This window comes from Globicephala melas, chromosome 11, assembly GCF_963455315.2.
Source record: "Globicephala melas chromosome 11, mGloMel1.2, whole genome shotgun sequence".
NCBI classification, from domain to species: Eukaryota; Metazoa; Chordata; class Mammalia; order Artiodactyla; family Delphinidae; genus Globicephala; species Globicephala melas.
The window spans coordinates 2,328,234-2,342,484 of record NC_083324.2 but is presented as its reverse complement, the minus strand read 5'-3'; the positions used below and the strand labels follow the sequence as shown (position 1 = coordinate 2,342,484).

The 14,251-nt window shown below is 57.4% G+C and overlaps 2 protein-coding genes across 5 annotated transcripts in view; one reads left to right on the top strand and one right to left on the bottom strand.

The window, feature by feature from the left end:
* Nucleotides 1-10,990, top strand: part of ACAD9 (acyl-CoA dehydrogenase family member 9) — a 62,531-nt gene extending 51,541 nt beyond the window's left edge. The window contains exons 10-18 of one of the 4 annotated variants that reach the window (XR_009565992.1): nucleotides 1,351-1,421; nucleotides 1,674-1,793; nucleotides 3,139-3,267; nucleotides 4,968-5,047; nucleotides 5,614-5,740; nucleotides 5,933-6,010; nucleotides 6,493-6,646; nucleotides 7,247-7,319; nucleotides 7,680-7,746. Coding sequence is in view for 3 of the 4 variants with exons in the window: in XM_060308675.2 (XP_060164658.1) it covers nucleotides 1,351-1,421; nucleotides 1,674-1,793; nucleotides 3,139-3,267; nucleotides 4,968-5,047; nucleotides 5,614-5,740; nucleotides 5,933-6,010; nucleotides 6,518-6,646; nucleotides 7,247-7,319; nucleotides 7,680-7,780 (908 nt within the window). In the remaining variant the exon portion in view is untranslated. The other 3 variants (XM_060308675.2, XM_060308673.2, XM_060308674.1) reach the window with 3 other exon arrangements.
* CFAP92 (cilia and flagella associated protein 92 (putative)) overlaps nucleotides 1-14,251 on the bottom strand; it is a 306,152-nt gene that overhangs the window by 4,739 nt on the left and 287,162 nt on the right. The window contains exons 15-16 of the mRNA XM_060308672.1: nucleotides 9,676-9,876; nucleotides 9,462-9,603 (exon numbers count right to left, since the gene is read on the bottom strand). Coding sequence (XP_060164655.1) covers nucleotides 9,462-9,603; nucleotides 9,676-9,876 — 343 coding nt within the window. The remainder of the gene's footprint in view (nucleotides 1-9,461; nucleotides 9,604-9,675; nucleotides 9,877-14,251) is intronic.

Here is a 14,251-nt window from a genome sequence, read left to right as displayed (position 1 = left end):
CCACGTCCCTGGGCGGGCGGGCCAGCGCTGAGCCAGGCCGCTGACAGCCAGTCCTGTCCAAGTCTAGGATCAGGGCTTCAAGTTAGACTGAAGGGTGCACTGAGGCTGCCCTGAAGGGCTAGTGTTGAGGTTTCAACACGCACGGGATGGGGGAGGCGGGGGACCTTCTGGTGGAGGTAGAGAGGGGTGGCTGCTCTGCCTGCTGAGTGAACACCTGAATGTGGGCTGGACACCGAAAAGCCTGAGCACTGGTTGTCTGTGGATGACTCTGCACAGTGGGTGAGCCGCGGGGTCAGCTTGGGGATCCTGGTCCCTCAGCCTTTGGATTGTCCCTTTCCTCTTTTATGGGCACTGAACCCTAGACTTCCCTTTGCCAGTGAAGTTAAAACAGCCTGATAGGGGTTTTGGGGGGCACGGAACGTCACTGCCATCTTTGCTTTGTGCGAGGGACCACAGGGACACGCAGGGCCCTGGCTGTGGTGCGGGCGTACCCGGGGCCAGCTCCCCACTGGGTGCTCAGGAAGCTGCTCAGAGTTCAGGGCAGAGTTCGTTTATAGACAAAGGGACGGACGCTCAGAGCAGGGGAGTGATTTGCCCGAAACCACACTCCCCGATCAGACTGCGAGCTCAGGGCTTGTCTCCCTCTGCTAAGCTTCCCCCAAGGCCCTAAGCCCATCTGGACTGTGCTTCCTTGTCTGGAAAACTCAATGCAAGGGCTTCACTCTCGTGGTCAGTCTGTCCCCAGAGAATGTAGAGCCCCTGAGATCGCAAGACCCAGAAATGGGGGAATGTGGGAGCCTGTCCACCCTGGGTGTCTACCGTGCGAGCCCACTGTGAGAGTGGGTTACGCGTGAATGTCCGTGGGGAGTGTTGGGAGAGTGCTGGCTGCAGGGAGGGGGTCCGCTGTGGGCACGTGCGCGCCTGCAGGGCTGGCGTGGAAGCCACAGGCCACCCTCCTGCTGCCAGATGGACACATGTGCCGTGTGTGAGCCTGCTTCTCTGTGCAGGGCGTCCCGTGGCCTTTGCTGTCTCTCTGAGGTCAATAGTGTTGATGAGGGCAGGGAGACCACGTGGCCCAGGCTCGGCTGCTAAGAGCGAGAGTTGGGTCCAGACGTGTCTGACTGGCTCCTGATCCTGCTCTGCCTCCACCCTGGGTGCCACTCAGAGGGGACAGTCACTCCTGAACCTGGAGATGTTGGAAGGCAGGACTCTCATTTTCAGGGTGTCGGTCTCAGCAGACCCGCTCCTCGTACATCCTGCCTGAGTGTTTGAAGGGTGGTGACGATAGACTGAGGAAATCGTTTTAAGACAGCCGGAAAATTGTTCTTTGATAACTCTGCTCCTCTTCAGAGATGACCGCTGAGTACGCCTGCACGAGGAAACAGTTCAACAGGAACCTCAGCGAGTTTGGCTTGATTCAGGTATGGAGGGTCAAGCACCGCACGGGCTGACTCTACCTCGTGGGCATTGAAAGTGTGCTTGGGGCTCTGTACTGCCGACTCCTAGGCGGTGATTCGGGGAGAAGATGAGCACGTGGCCCCTTTTACGAGTGCCGGGCCTTGGTGCTCTTGGGCACTGGGCCTGGTCTGAATTGCCTTCTCTGCTGCTCGGCAGGTTTGGGTCTCAGTACAGGCAGATTCTTTCTTGATTGTGTATTTTTCTGAACGCTCCAGGAGAAGTTTGCCCTGATGGCTCAGAAGGCTTACGTGATGGAAAGTATGGCCTACCTCACTGCGGGGATGCTGGACCAGCCGGGCTTCCCTGACTGCTCCATCGAGGCCGCCATGGTGAAGGTAACCCCACGCACAGCGTGCCTGCCGTCTTCCTCCTTAGTTTGTCGCTGCTTAGGTATTTACGAGGTACCCACCGTGCCAGGCACCCCTGGGATGCAGCCGGGGAGGGCAGAGTAGCGTAGGAGCAGCAGCAGAGGACAGCGTCCAGCTTACGAGAGGCCAGTGTCTCCCAGCAAGCTGCTGGTGATGACAGCAAAAGAAGAGGATACACACTGTGTACTGTAACTCCCTGTCTCCCTAACAAAGCAGCTGGGCTTCCCTGGGAAGGACTGTGCTGCCCTGAGTCTGTGGCCTTCCTGCGTTTTGGTGTCAGCCCTCCTTCCGTGAGATAGCTGGTGGGGGCAAGCAGCCCCTGTGCTTCTGTCTTGCTTTGGGGAGGAGCCCCTGTGCTTCTGTCTTGCTTTGGGGAGGAGCCCCTGTGCTTCTGTCTTGCTTTGGGGAGGAGCCCCTGTGCTTCTGTCTTGCTTTGGGGAGGAGCCCCTGTGCTTCTGTCTTGCTTTGGGGAGGAGCCCCTGTGCTTCTGTCTTGCTTTGGGGAGGAGCCCCTGTGCTTCTGTCTTGCTTTGGGGAGGAGCCCCTGTGCTTCTGTCTTGCTTTGGGGAGGGGCTCCCTGTGCTTCTGTCTTGCTTTGGGGAGGAGCCCCTGTGCTTCTGTCTTGCTTTGGGGAGGGGCTCCCCGTGCTTCTGTCTTGCTTTGGGGAGGAGCCCCCCGTGCTTCTGTCTTGTTTTGGGGAGGAGCCCCTGTGCTTCTGTCTTGCTTTGGGGAGGAGCTCCTGTGCTTCTGTCTTGTTTTGGGGAGGAGCTCCTGTGCTTCTGTCTTGCTTTGGGGGAGGAGCTCCTGTGCTTCTGTCTTGCTTTGGGGAGGAGCTCCTGTGCTTCTGTCTTGCTTTGGGGAGGAGCCCCTGTGCTTCTGTCTTGCTTTGGGGAGGAGCCCCTGTGCTTCTGTCTTGCTTTGGGGAGGAGCCCCTGTGCTTCTGTCTTGCTTTGGGGAGGGGCTCCCTGTGCTTCTGTCTTGCTTTGGGGAGGAGCTCCTGTGCTTCTGTCTTGCTTTGGGGAGGAGCCCCCGTGCTTCTGTCTTGCTTTGGGGAGGGGCTCCCTGTGCTTCTGTCTTGCTTTGGGGAGGAGCCCCTGTGCTTCTGTCTTGCTTTGGGGAGGGGTCAGTTTTTGGCCACCAGTGAGACGTGACAGTCAGGGCTCCTACCTGGGTCGTCTCATTCCAAAGCCCAGTCCTCCGCGTGGAGCTCCCACCCCGCCCGCAGCCACCTGGCCCCGAGGCAGAGGGTCCTCCTCCTGAAGGGGCTTTGGGGCTGACGGCCCCATGCTGACCTCGTCCCGGGTCCACGGCAGGTGTTCAGCTCCGAGGCCGCCTGGCAGTGTGTGAGCGAGGCGCTCCAGGTCCTCGGGGGCTCAGGCTACATGAGGGACTACCCGTACGAGCGCATCCTGCGCGACAGCCGCATCCTGCTCATCTTCGAGGTGAGTGCGCCGCCCGCCAGGCTCTCGGCCCCGCCCCGCTCTGCTGTGGACCCCAGAGCCTCGTGGTCCTGGCGCCAGGCCGCAGAGCCCAGGCCGGCTGGCGCGTCCTCTCGCTCGACCGCCCGCAGGTGTCCGCCTGGGAGGCCGGGGTGCAGCCTCCAGTGCCCATTCCAGGTGATGAGGCAGCTGGCAGGGTCACCCCAAGGGCGTTCCCCGGCGCCTCTGATGTTGGGAGTTCACAGGCTGGGAGCAGGGAGGAAAGGGCATTGGGACCCCAGAGTCGCCTTTGGGGCGCTACTGGTCTGGTCGTGCAGCCTGGCTGAGAGAGGACGACTCCAGAACACCAGTGTGGTGAGGGGCTGGGGTCTCAGGAAGGAGCGCACTTGGCCTTGGGGGCAGAGAGGGCAGGGGAGTGGAGTGTGCCAGGTCCTGACGGGACCGTACCTGCTGGCACCAGGTAAACGGAGCAGCGGCCGGTCCTGCTCGGCGGGGCTGGGGTATTGGTGGGGCAGGGTGGGCAGGGCAGAGGGACTGGGCAGGAAGGCCAGAGATACTGCCAGCCATGGAAGCCTATTTGGATCGTACTGTGAGGGCCGGGAAGCAGTAACAAAGTTTGGAGCAGAGAATGGCTTGCTTGCGTTCGCGACCCTGGAAATGCAGGGCCCCAAGCCTGCCCAGGGCGTAGGTGGCAGCGGTGCGGCCAGCAGCTGTGGAGGGAGGCCGGCCAGGATTTCAGGCTGGACACAGGTGTGCAGAGGCAGACCCTGGGACCAGTGCGAGGCTGGGCGCCTGGGGGGCTCCCCTTCCAGGGGAAAGACCGCATTGGCTGCTAGTGTCCCCTGTGTCCTCTCCCTTAGTGGACAGGGCCCGGCCAGCCCGAGGCCCCAGGGACAGGTCCCACCTCACGACCCTGCTGCCCCAGGCCTGCCTCTCCCAAGGCCCCTCCCCTTGGCCCGGGTGAGTGCGGTCCTCTGTGGCTGGTGGGGTGGTCAGCACGGGTTCAGGGGCTCTGAGGGGTGCAGGGCCCTCAGCGTGAAGCCAAGACCACCCGGGACGGGCCTGGGTCAGCCTGGAGTTCTCCCTGCTGCCACTTCTGCTCCCACGGAGTCTCCGTCCGTGGCGCGGCCTGGCGGTGTGCCCCAGTCCAGCCCCGCCTCTCTGACTCTCAGCACCACTGTGCACGACAGGCACGAGCCCCCTGGTCCGCGTCCCCGAGGTCACGTGGCTCACGGTCGGGGGGGTGCCCAGGGGTGGCAGCAGGGGAGAGGTAGCCCCCGGGGTGTTGGCACCTGGCACTGTGGTGCAGCCAGCTGCTTCCCGAGGAGCCAGGCCTGGACTGAGCTAGTAGTGGGTCCACTAAGGACCTGTGTCCTGGGTACTAGTACCCTTCACTTCTTTTAAGGGGGCTGTTTCTCTGCTTAAAAGAAGTAAAATCGGAAGCTTGGAAAAAGGAATGACTCATGCACAGTTGGTCATGGGATGGGGTAGGTCCCAGAGGGAGGCCGCCGCCATCTGGTCAGCCCCAACTTGTCCCGTGGAAGCAGTAGCCCACGTGTTGCCCTGGCCCCCGGTCACAGCCCTGCTCCCAGCTGCTTCTGAAGAGTGAGCGGGATGCAGCAGGGCCTAGCCAGTCACACACGCGGCACTGCTAGGGCTGCCCTGACGTGGGCAGCCTTTGACCTGGATAATGTTGGCCACAGGGAACCAACGAGATTCTCCGGATGTACATCGCCCTGACAGGCTTGCAGCATGCCGGCCGCATCCTGACTGCAAGGGTCAAGTAGGTACCGCGTCCACCGTCTGCCCCTCGGGTCCACCCTGCCCAGCAGAGGCCTGTCCCGGGGCAGCCAGAGAAGGGTGCTGCCTCATCCGTAGACCAGGCGTGCAGCCTGGCAGGGGTCAGTTGGCTCACAGGCTGGCTGGAGGGAGGGAAGCCGCCAGGGCCCTGCCCTCCTCCCCTGCAGCTCCCGTCTAGAACCGGGGCAAGGAGAGGCGCCAGCTCCAAGGCCAACACAGGACTGGTTTCCTCTCCTGCCCCCACCCTGGGGCCAGGACAGTGAGTAGTCCCTGCCGGCGCCCAGGCATGGCTGGCCCAGAGGACTTCTCAGGCTCTCGGGGAGAGAATAACCTGGAAGCAGGTGTGACCCGGGTGTCCCCTCGGGCTGTACAGGAGACGGCTGCTCCCTGACGAACTGTCCAGGTCCTGGGTTGGCCCCTCTGGCTTTGCATAGTCAGGGAGCTTTTGCCCAGGTTCCCTAGAGCTGCTGGCATGGAGGCGGGGCCGTGTTGCTGGGCAGCAGGAGCCGGCTGCAGGGCCTCTGCTTACAGAGCCTGGGTTCTCTGCAGGCAGCTTAAACAGGGCAATGTGACCACCATCATGGAGACTGTCAGCCGGAGGGTTCGGGACTCCCTGGGCCGAACTGTGGACCTTGGGCTGACAGGGAAGCTCGGAGCCGTGCACCCCAGCATGGAGGTGAGTGGGTCCAGCCAGGGGTATCCCCTTCCCAGAGGGGGCGTGGCGGGGGCACCGGGGAGGACCAGGCAGTCCGAGGGTCACCAGGTGCCTTCTCCACCCTGTCACGGTGGAGAACAGCCAAGCCTGGCAGCAGGGCCTGGGCACCACGGGAGGGCGGTGCTGAGCGGAATCCTCCCCCCGGCCCCCCAGGACAGTGCCCACAAGCTCGAGCAGAACGTGCACTACTTCAGCCGCACGGTGGAGACCCTGCTGCTTCGCTTTGGCAAGGTACCTGGGGGCAGCGAAGCGGGCCAGCATCTGTGAGATGACATTTTGCCAAGCGTGGGGACCAGGCCTAGAAATCTTGGTCACCTTGGAGGGCTGGGGAAGCAGGGCTGGCTGTGGCTGCCTGCCCTGGGGACCACTCAGCTAGCTGGGGAGCGTGGGGGGAGCCCCTGCTGGGTGGGCACCTTCTGGGTGACCAGAGGCTCCCTGGAGCCGGGAGGGGCAGCCCCACCTGGACCTTATTACTCTTAGGACCTGATCTGTGTTTCTTGCATCCAAAGGTGGTAATAAGCACTGGCCGGTGGTCTCAGCCCGGCTTCTGGGACATGATCTTGTCTTGACTCCTGCCCAGATCTGGACAGAGCTAAGGGAAAACCCGAAGGGAAGGCAGTGTTAGCCCTGCTCCCCCAGGGTGTAGAGAGAGGCTCAGAGATGAGCAAAGGTGGGCCTGGAAGAGTGTGTTGGAGTCGTGTCCGGGTGGCCAGTCTCCACCCTGCCCTCTGTTCCCAGACCATCGTGGAGGAGCAGTTGGTCTTGAAGCGAGTGGCCAACATCCTCATCAACCTGTACGGGATGACGGCCGTGCTGTCGCGGGCCAGCCGCTCTATCCGCGTGGGGCTCCAGAACCACGACCATGAGGTGGGCCCGCCCCTCCCACCTGCACAGGCAGCCTCCCTGCAGGGGTCCTCCTGCTGCACTTTAATGAGGCTGGGTAGTGGGGAAGGGAGGGGCTGGGCGCGTCCAGGGCTGTGTCCCCGGGGTCAGGGTGAGCACGGGGTCCACGCCAGCTGACCCAGAAATGGGTGGGGTTGCCAAGTTGTGTCCGTGGCCATAGCTGGTGCTCTCAGCTCCCATGGGCGGGTCTGTGCTGTTCAGGACACAGGGCCACTGCCCTTCACCTTCCTGCCTGGGGGCGGGGAGGGGGAGTGAGTGTCGAATCCGAAACCCAGCGCCCTCACCCCATGTGCCAGCAGGGTGGGTGCGGTCTGAGCACCTGCTGTGTGCACGCCCCGCAGTCTTGACGTGCACCGTGCCTGCGGGGATTGAGTCACTTGCCCTGGGGACAGAGCTGGTTTGGCTCACGGCTGCCATGGCTTCTGAGCCAGGCCACCTGACTCTGGTCAAGCTGCCTGCTTTGGCTGACCGAGTTCTTTGAAGCTCAGAGGTCAGGCTCCAGGCCGGGCAGTGCTAAGGCCCAGGGTCCTCAGCAGTCATCCTCTCGGACTTTGGTTCTGGCAGGTTCTGTTGGCCAACATCTTCTGCACGGAAGCTTACTACCAGAATCTCTTCGCTCTGTCTCAGCTGGACAAGTGTAAGTGGGCGGCTCAGGTTGGGGGAGGGGGGGTGGGACTGATGCCAGGTGAGAGCCTCTTGGGGGGACCCCTGTACCCAGCTGACCTGCGGAGGGAGGAGCGCGGGACTCCACGCAACTCTGAGCACTGGCACCCCACACCCACTGTGCTGACGCGGCTGTCACCGCCTGCAGTGGGGATGATGAAATGGCTTCTCCAGCAGGTGGGGTCGCCAGGGGGCAGCCCACAATCAATCACTTTCTGGGGACGGGGCTGCCACCTTCAGGGCTCCTTCACACAGGAGGGCTGACTTCGTGATAACAGGAGTTGCTGGAACATTTTTTTCCAAAGATCACCTACTCTTCCTCTTTCCCTCCCAGATTCTCCGGAAAATCTCGATGAACTGATCAAGAAAGTGTCCCAGCAGGTCCTAGAGAAGCGAGCCTACGTCTGTGCCCACCCTCTGGACTGGACATCCTGAAGCAGGGGGACAGCATCCCTGCTGCTGTCCGCCTGACACACGCCTTCCGGAAGGTAGAGAACTTGCTTTATTACAAGCTGACCAAGTTCTCTGACGGGCTTTCTCCAGGCCCCCGTGGGCACTATTGCCTGACACGATCCCGGGCTCTGAGCCGACACGGGGAGAGCGCGGAGCTGCTGAGACTCGCCTCACCGGGAGGCTTCGGGGTGGAAGCTGGCCTGGGGTGGCAGGGCCGCGTCTCAGCAGGGTGGCCATTTCTGCCAGACCACACGTTCTCCAAGAAACAGCTTGAAAACCGCGTATGTGTCATTCTTTAAGCTAGGAGCCAAAGGAAGGACAGTTTGCGTTTCCCCTTCTAGTGTTTGCTGCACTGGTCACCTGTTTCCTCAGAGCCAGCCTCACGACCTCTTGACCCTGCGCTCCCCCCTGTGGTGGTGGCTTCCAGGGCCCTTTGTCCTCATGTGTGAGAAGAGGGCTCCAGGAGCAGAGGGGCAGGTGCCCGGGCCACGGCGCCGTGCGGGTTTGGTCCTGCACAGGTGATGTTGCTGCTGCCTGACAGCAGGTGCTGCTCCTAGCTGATGCTTCTCTGCCACTTGACAAGGACGAGCAGCATCTTCCGGCGGCACAGACGGGCCTCTACACACCTGCCCTGGTGTGCTCACCTGGCAGGCTTCCTGCTCGGGTGGTTCCCAGTGCTTTGCCCATCACAGGCGTTGCCTTGAGGCGGCCAGGCTTTGGTCCTGGGAGGAGGAGCCGTCATCCACCTGCGGGGCTAGGCCTGCTGCCGGCGTTCTGACAGCTCATCTTCCCGATGACACCGCAGCTTCTTTGCTGGCGTAGATGGAGAGGTCATGGCTTCTCACCTGGTGCCAGGACAGCAGTCTGTGGGGAGCTGTTCTCACCCATGTGTCTTCAGGTGTGCGCCCTGGGGCTGGGAAGGGCCGGAGCAGCGAGCCTGCTGTCCCTGCACTGGACCACAGCAGTGACCCTGAGCCTGGGACCCTGCCTGCGGCCCCAGAGCCTGCGGCCTCTACTGAAGGGAGGTGACACAGCCCAGAGAAGGGGAGTAGACCAGTTTCAGCAGCTTGTCAGCACGTCCTCCGGTTTCACGGAGCTGTTACCAGCAGCCCTTAGGCGTCAGGGAAGGAAAGCACTCCACCGTTTATCCAGTCTAGCTGTCTGGGCAAGGGGTCTCTTTCTGGGCAAGGGGTCTGTGGCCAGATCAACTCACCGCTCTTTCTCCCTGAAGATTCTGGTTCTGTTAATTCACAGGTTTGGTTCTCTACCTATAAATGATTTCTGGTCCCTCTTCACAAACGGGGGATGAAGAAGACTTGGAGGGGTGGTGTGGCCAGGCCCCCACCTGCCCCCACGGGTGACAACCAGCTGTGTCTGGGAGCCGGAAGGGCCCAGCAGCGCCCAGAGCCTGCCGAGGCTGGTCATGGGTAACACAGTGTGAAGCCTGAAAGCCCTTAGCCCTACCTTCCAAGGCCTCCCTTTCATAGAAACCAAGCCCAGAGCGGTGGCGGGACCTGCCCCCCCCCCATCACACAGCAAGTGAATCCAGCTGGAACCAGAAGTTCCGGCCAGCCTGCGCTCTGAAGCCAGCCCCCCGCCGAATCCTGATTTCCCAGCCCAGGAGTGTGGCTGCTAAAACAGAACGGGTGCCGCCCACAGTTACCTGTCCCGGGCTTTGGTGCTGGAGGGGCCGGCGGCGGCTGTGTGTACACATCCAAGTCCTGGGGGCGCCGGTCCCAGCCCCTGCTCTCTCGGTGCAGCACTGACTCCAGTATGTTAGCAAACAGCGCTTTCTCCCTCCACTCCTACGTTGGGGGGCAGCAGGTCAGGGGGAGGCCCCTGCGGACGCCCACCGGAGACCCACTCCCGCTACCCACCTCTGTGACGGCGCCGAGGGGTGGCAGCCCCAGGTGATGTGTCCTGCCTGTGCTGTGAAGACCGGTCACTTGGAACCTGTTGGGTGTGAGCCAGGCGTCACGGGACTTCCTCTCGGCTTTTCTCGTCTCCTCATCTGAATCCTGAGGCTCCACTGTGGCTGACAGGTAGCTCTGGGAGTACGTGAGTCTCCTCCTCGGCTCCTGGAAATGCGAGCAGACGTGGCTAGATGGACTGACAGCGGACCTCGGTGGGGCTGACTGGCTGCCAGTCTTGGGGGCAGGATGCTGGCTCCTGGCGGTGCGGGGTGCATGCTGGTTACCAGAGCCAGGCAGCAGCCCAGTGAGGGCCACGTCCCTCGAGGAGCGAAAAAGCTGAACCCTCCTATATTTTCGTGGGAATGTACATTGGCAAAAGCCACCATAAAGGACAGTATCGAAGCTCCTAACAAGTAAAAGGAGCCCAGCCCCAGGAGCACTCCTGGGCATGTATCTGGAGAAACCCATAATTGGAAATGAACCAGGCGCCCCACAGTTATAGTTCCAACAGCCAGGACACAGACACAACCAAAATGTCCACCAACAGATGACTGGATACAGACAATATGGTACATATATACAATGGACTATTACTCAGCCATAAACAACAATGAAATAATGCTCTTGGCAGCACCATGCATGGACCTGGGATAATCATACAGTAAGTGAAGTGAGTCAGAGGAAGACGAATAGCATATGATATCGGTTATACCTAGGACTGAACACGAGACACACATGAACACAAAATGAACACTGTGTAACACACAGTGTTACAAAACAGCAACACACTTACTTGGAAAACGAACGTAGGGCTCACAAAAAGGAAAAGTAGAGGCAAAGGATAAATTAGGAGGTCGACCTTCATGTACACACAAGCATATATATATATATATGTCTGTGTGTGTATATATGTGCATATGTCTGTGTGTGTGTGTGTATATATATATATATACACACATTTGATGGATAATCAACATGGACCTCCTGTAAAGCAAAGGGAACTCTGTTGAACGTTCAGCAATAACCTATATGTGAAAAGAATTCGAAATAGAATAGATACATGAATATCGATAAGTGAATCAGCTTGCTGTACACCTACACCAAACACCACACTGTAAATTACCCCTACCGCAACATACCATAAGAATTAAACTGAAGATGAACGCAAAAGGACAGAAATGGGTACACTTTTCACCTCCTGCCTCGGTGATATTCACTAGTGTTACATCCCCGCAGCCTGAGCAGCCTGGGGTCTCAAGGGTGCACTGAGGTGGAGCGGAGACACCTGAGGACGATGTGCCTGCAGATGCAGCCCCTTAAAGCTGTCCTGCCTCTTCCTTTGTGGGGGGAACCAAACCTTCAGAACCTAGGTGGGCCTTCCGAGAGCTAAAAGGAAGCCAAGTGCACCCCAACCATGGGGGACCATCTAGGCTGCAGGAGATTCAAACCGTGACCGAGCCTCCACGGCTGCTGCTGGTGGGCTTCCCACATCCGGCCTCCTTGCCAGGAGTCACCCCACCTACACACCGCAGCACCCGCAGCTTTAGCCAGGGTTTGGACTTTTCGGGGGCGTGAAGCTTAACAGGGAAGAGGTAGTGACACACAAGCCCTTGGGTGTTGCCTCTGGCACCTTCCCCTCTAATTCACAGCCTAGTAAGATGACTCTTCCTAAGGCTTTTGGTTGCCAACAAACTAGAGCTGGCCACGAAGAAATGCTGCCGCCTTGTGGACGTTTCGCGGAACAACAACTTTACAACCGGTGCTTCAGGGCACCTAATACTCACAGAGCCTGTGGGGCTTTGAATAACACGTGTCTTCAAAAATGACCTGGGTTAGGTAACCGAAAACACATTCGAAAAACACAGACTTTCAAGAAGCCAAATTTCAGGAGGGAAAGTTTACTCACACTGTTTAAAAAGAAAAACCCCGACCACGACAGGAAGCAGAAAGTCGCTGATTATCCGAGAAATGCATATCAAAATTCTAAAGTGGCATCATCTCGCAGCAGGCGGTATGGCCAGCATCAAAAAGTCTACAAACAATCGATGGGGAATGAGTGTGGAGAAAAGGGAACCTCCCAACTCGGTGAGTGGAAATGTACATTGGTGACCGCCACTAGAAAGCACTGTATCCCAGTTCCTAGAAAACTAAGGAGAGAGCGAACCTATACTACTGCATGTCCACTCCTGGGCGCTACTCCGGAAAATCCGTAATTCAAAAAGACACAACACCCCAACGTTAACTGCAGCACTATTTACAATCGCCAAGACACACAAACAAGTAGTCCAGCGAGTGATGAATACATAAACAGGAGGTCCTACGTGTATACGAGGAACTGTTACTCAGCCAGCAAAAAGAATGAAATAATGCCATCAGAAGCAACGTGGATGGACCTGGGATGCCCAAACACTGAGTGAAGTCAGACAGACAGAGGAGGACCCATAGCATATAATATCACTTATAACAGGAAGGGAAACATACATACAACTGAACTAGTATACCAAACAGAAACAGAGTCACCGACTTTCAGATTAAAGCTAGGGTTACCAAAAAGAAAGTGGGGTAGGAGATATAAGTTAGGCGTTTCACATGAACACATACACAGAAAAATACCTATAAACATATATATATATATATAACACGCACTCGACAAGGACTACTGTACAACACCAGGACCTCTATTCAACGTTCTGCAATAACCCATATGGAAAAGGAATCCGAAAAACAGTAGCTATATTTCGTGTGTAACTCAATCAGCTTGCTGTACACCTACACCAAACCCCACTTTGGAAATCAACGCTAGTACAACATACCATCAGAATTAAGCTGAAAAAGAAAGCGAAAGGAAAGAAATGGGCATGCTTTTCACCTCGGGCCCCGGTGATAGGCGCTGGTGTCACATCCCAGCAGGCTGAGCAGCCTGGGGTCCAAGGGTGCACTGAGGTGGAGCAGAGACACGTGAAGAGGACGTGCCTGCAGATGCAGCCCCTTAAAGCTGTCCTGTCTCTTCCTTTGTGGGGGGAACCAAACCTTCAGAACCTAGGTGGGCCTTCCGAGAGCTAAAAGGAAGTCAAGTGCACCCCAACCATGGGGGACCATCTAGGCTGCAGGAGATTCAAACCGTGACCGAGCCTCCACGGCTGCTGCTGGTGGGCTTCCCACATCCGGCCTCCTTGCCAGGAGTCACCCCACCTACACACCGCAGCACCCGCAGCTTTAGACAGGGTTTGGACATTTCGGGGGCGTGAAGCTTAACAGGGAAGAGGTAGTGACACACAAGACCTTGGGTGTTGCGTCTGGCACCTTCCCCTCTAATTCACAGCCCAGCACCATGACTCCCCCTAAACCTTTTGGTTGCCGAGGAACCAGAGCTGGGCATGAAGAAATGCTGCCGCCTTGTGGACGTTTCCCGTAACAACAACTTTACAACCGGTGCTTAAGGGCACATCATATTCAGGAAGCCTGTGGGGCTTTTAATGACACGTGTGCTCAAAAATCACCTGGGTTAGGCAACCGAAAAATAAATTAGAAACACACACACCCTCAAAAAGCCAAATTTGAAGAGGGAAAGTTTACTCACACTGTTTAAAATAAAAAAATACACACCACGACAAGATGCATATCACTCATTATTTGACAAATGCCAATCCAACGTGTAACGAGGCGTCGCCTCACAGCGGGAAGAATGGCCAGCATCAAAAAGTCTACAAACAATCGATGGGGAATGAGTGTGGAGAAAAGGGAACCTTCCAACTCGGTGAGTGGAAATGTACATTGGTGACCGCCACTAGAAAGCACTGTATCCCAGTTCCTAGAAAACTAAGGAGAGAGCGAACCTATACTACTGCATGTCCACTCCTGGGCGCTACTCCGGAAAATCCGTAATTCAAAAAGACACAAGCACCCCAACGTTAACTGCAGCACTATTTACAATCGCCAAGACACACAAACAAGTAGTCCAGCGAGTGATGAATACATAAACAGGAGGTCCTACGTGTATACGAGGAACTGTTACTCAGCCAGCAAAAAGAATGAAATAATGCCATCAGAAGCAACGTGGATGGACCTGGGATGCCCAAACACTGAGTGAAGTCAGACAGACAGAGGAGGACCCATAGCATATAATATCACTTATAACAGGAAGGGAAACATACATACAACTGAACTAGTATACCAAACAGAAACAGAGTCACCGACTTTCAGATTAAAGCTAGGGTTACCAAAAAGAAAGTGGGGTAGGAGATATAAGTTAGGCGGTTCACATGAACACATACACAGAAAAATACCTATAAACATATATATATATATATATAACACGCACTCGACAAGGACTACTGTACAACACCAGGACCTCTATTCAACGTTCTGCAATAACCCATATGGAAAAGGAATCCGAAAAACAGTAGCTATATTTCGTGTGTAACTCAATCAGCTTGCTGTACACCTACACCAAACCCCACTTTGGAAATCAACGCTAGTACAACATACCATCAGAATTAAGCTGAAAAAGAAAGTAAAAGGAAAGAAATGGGCATGCTTT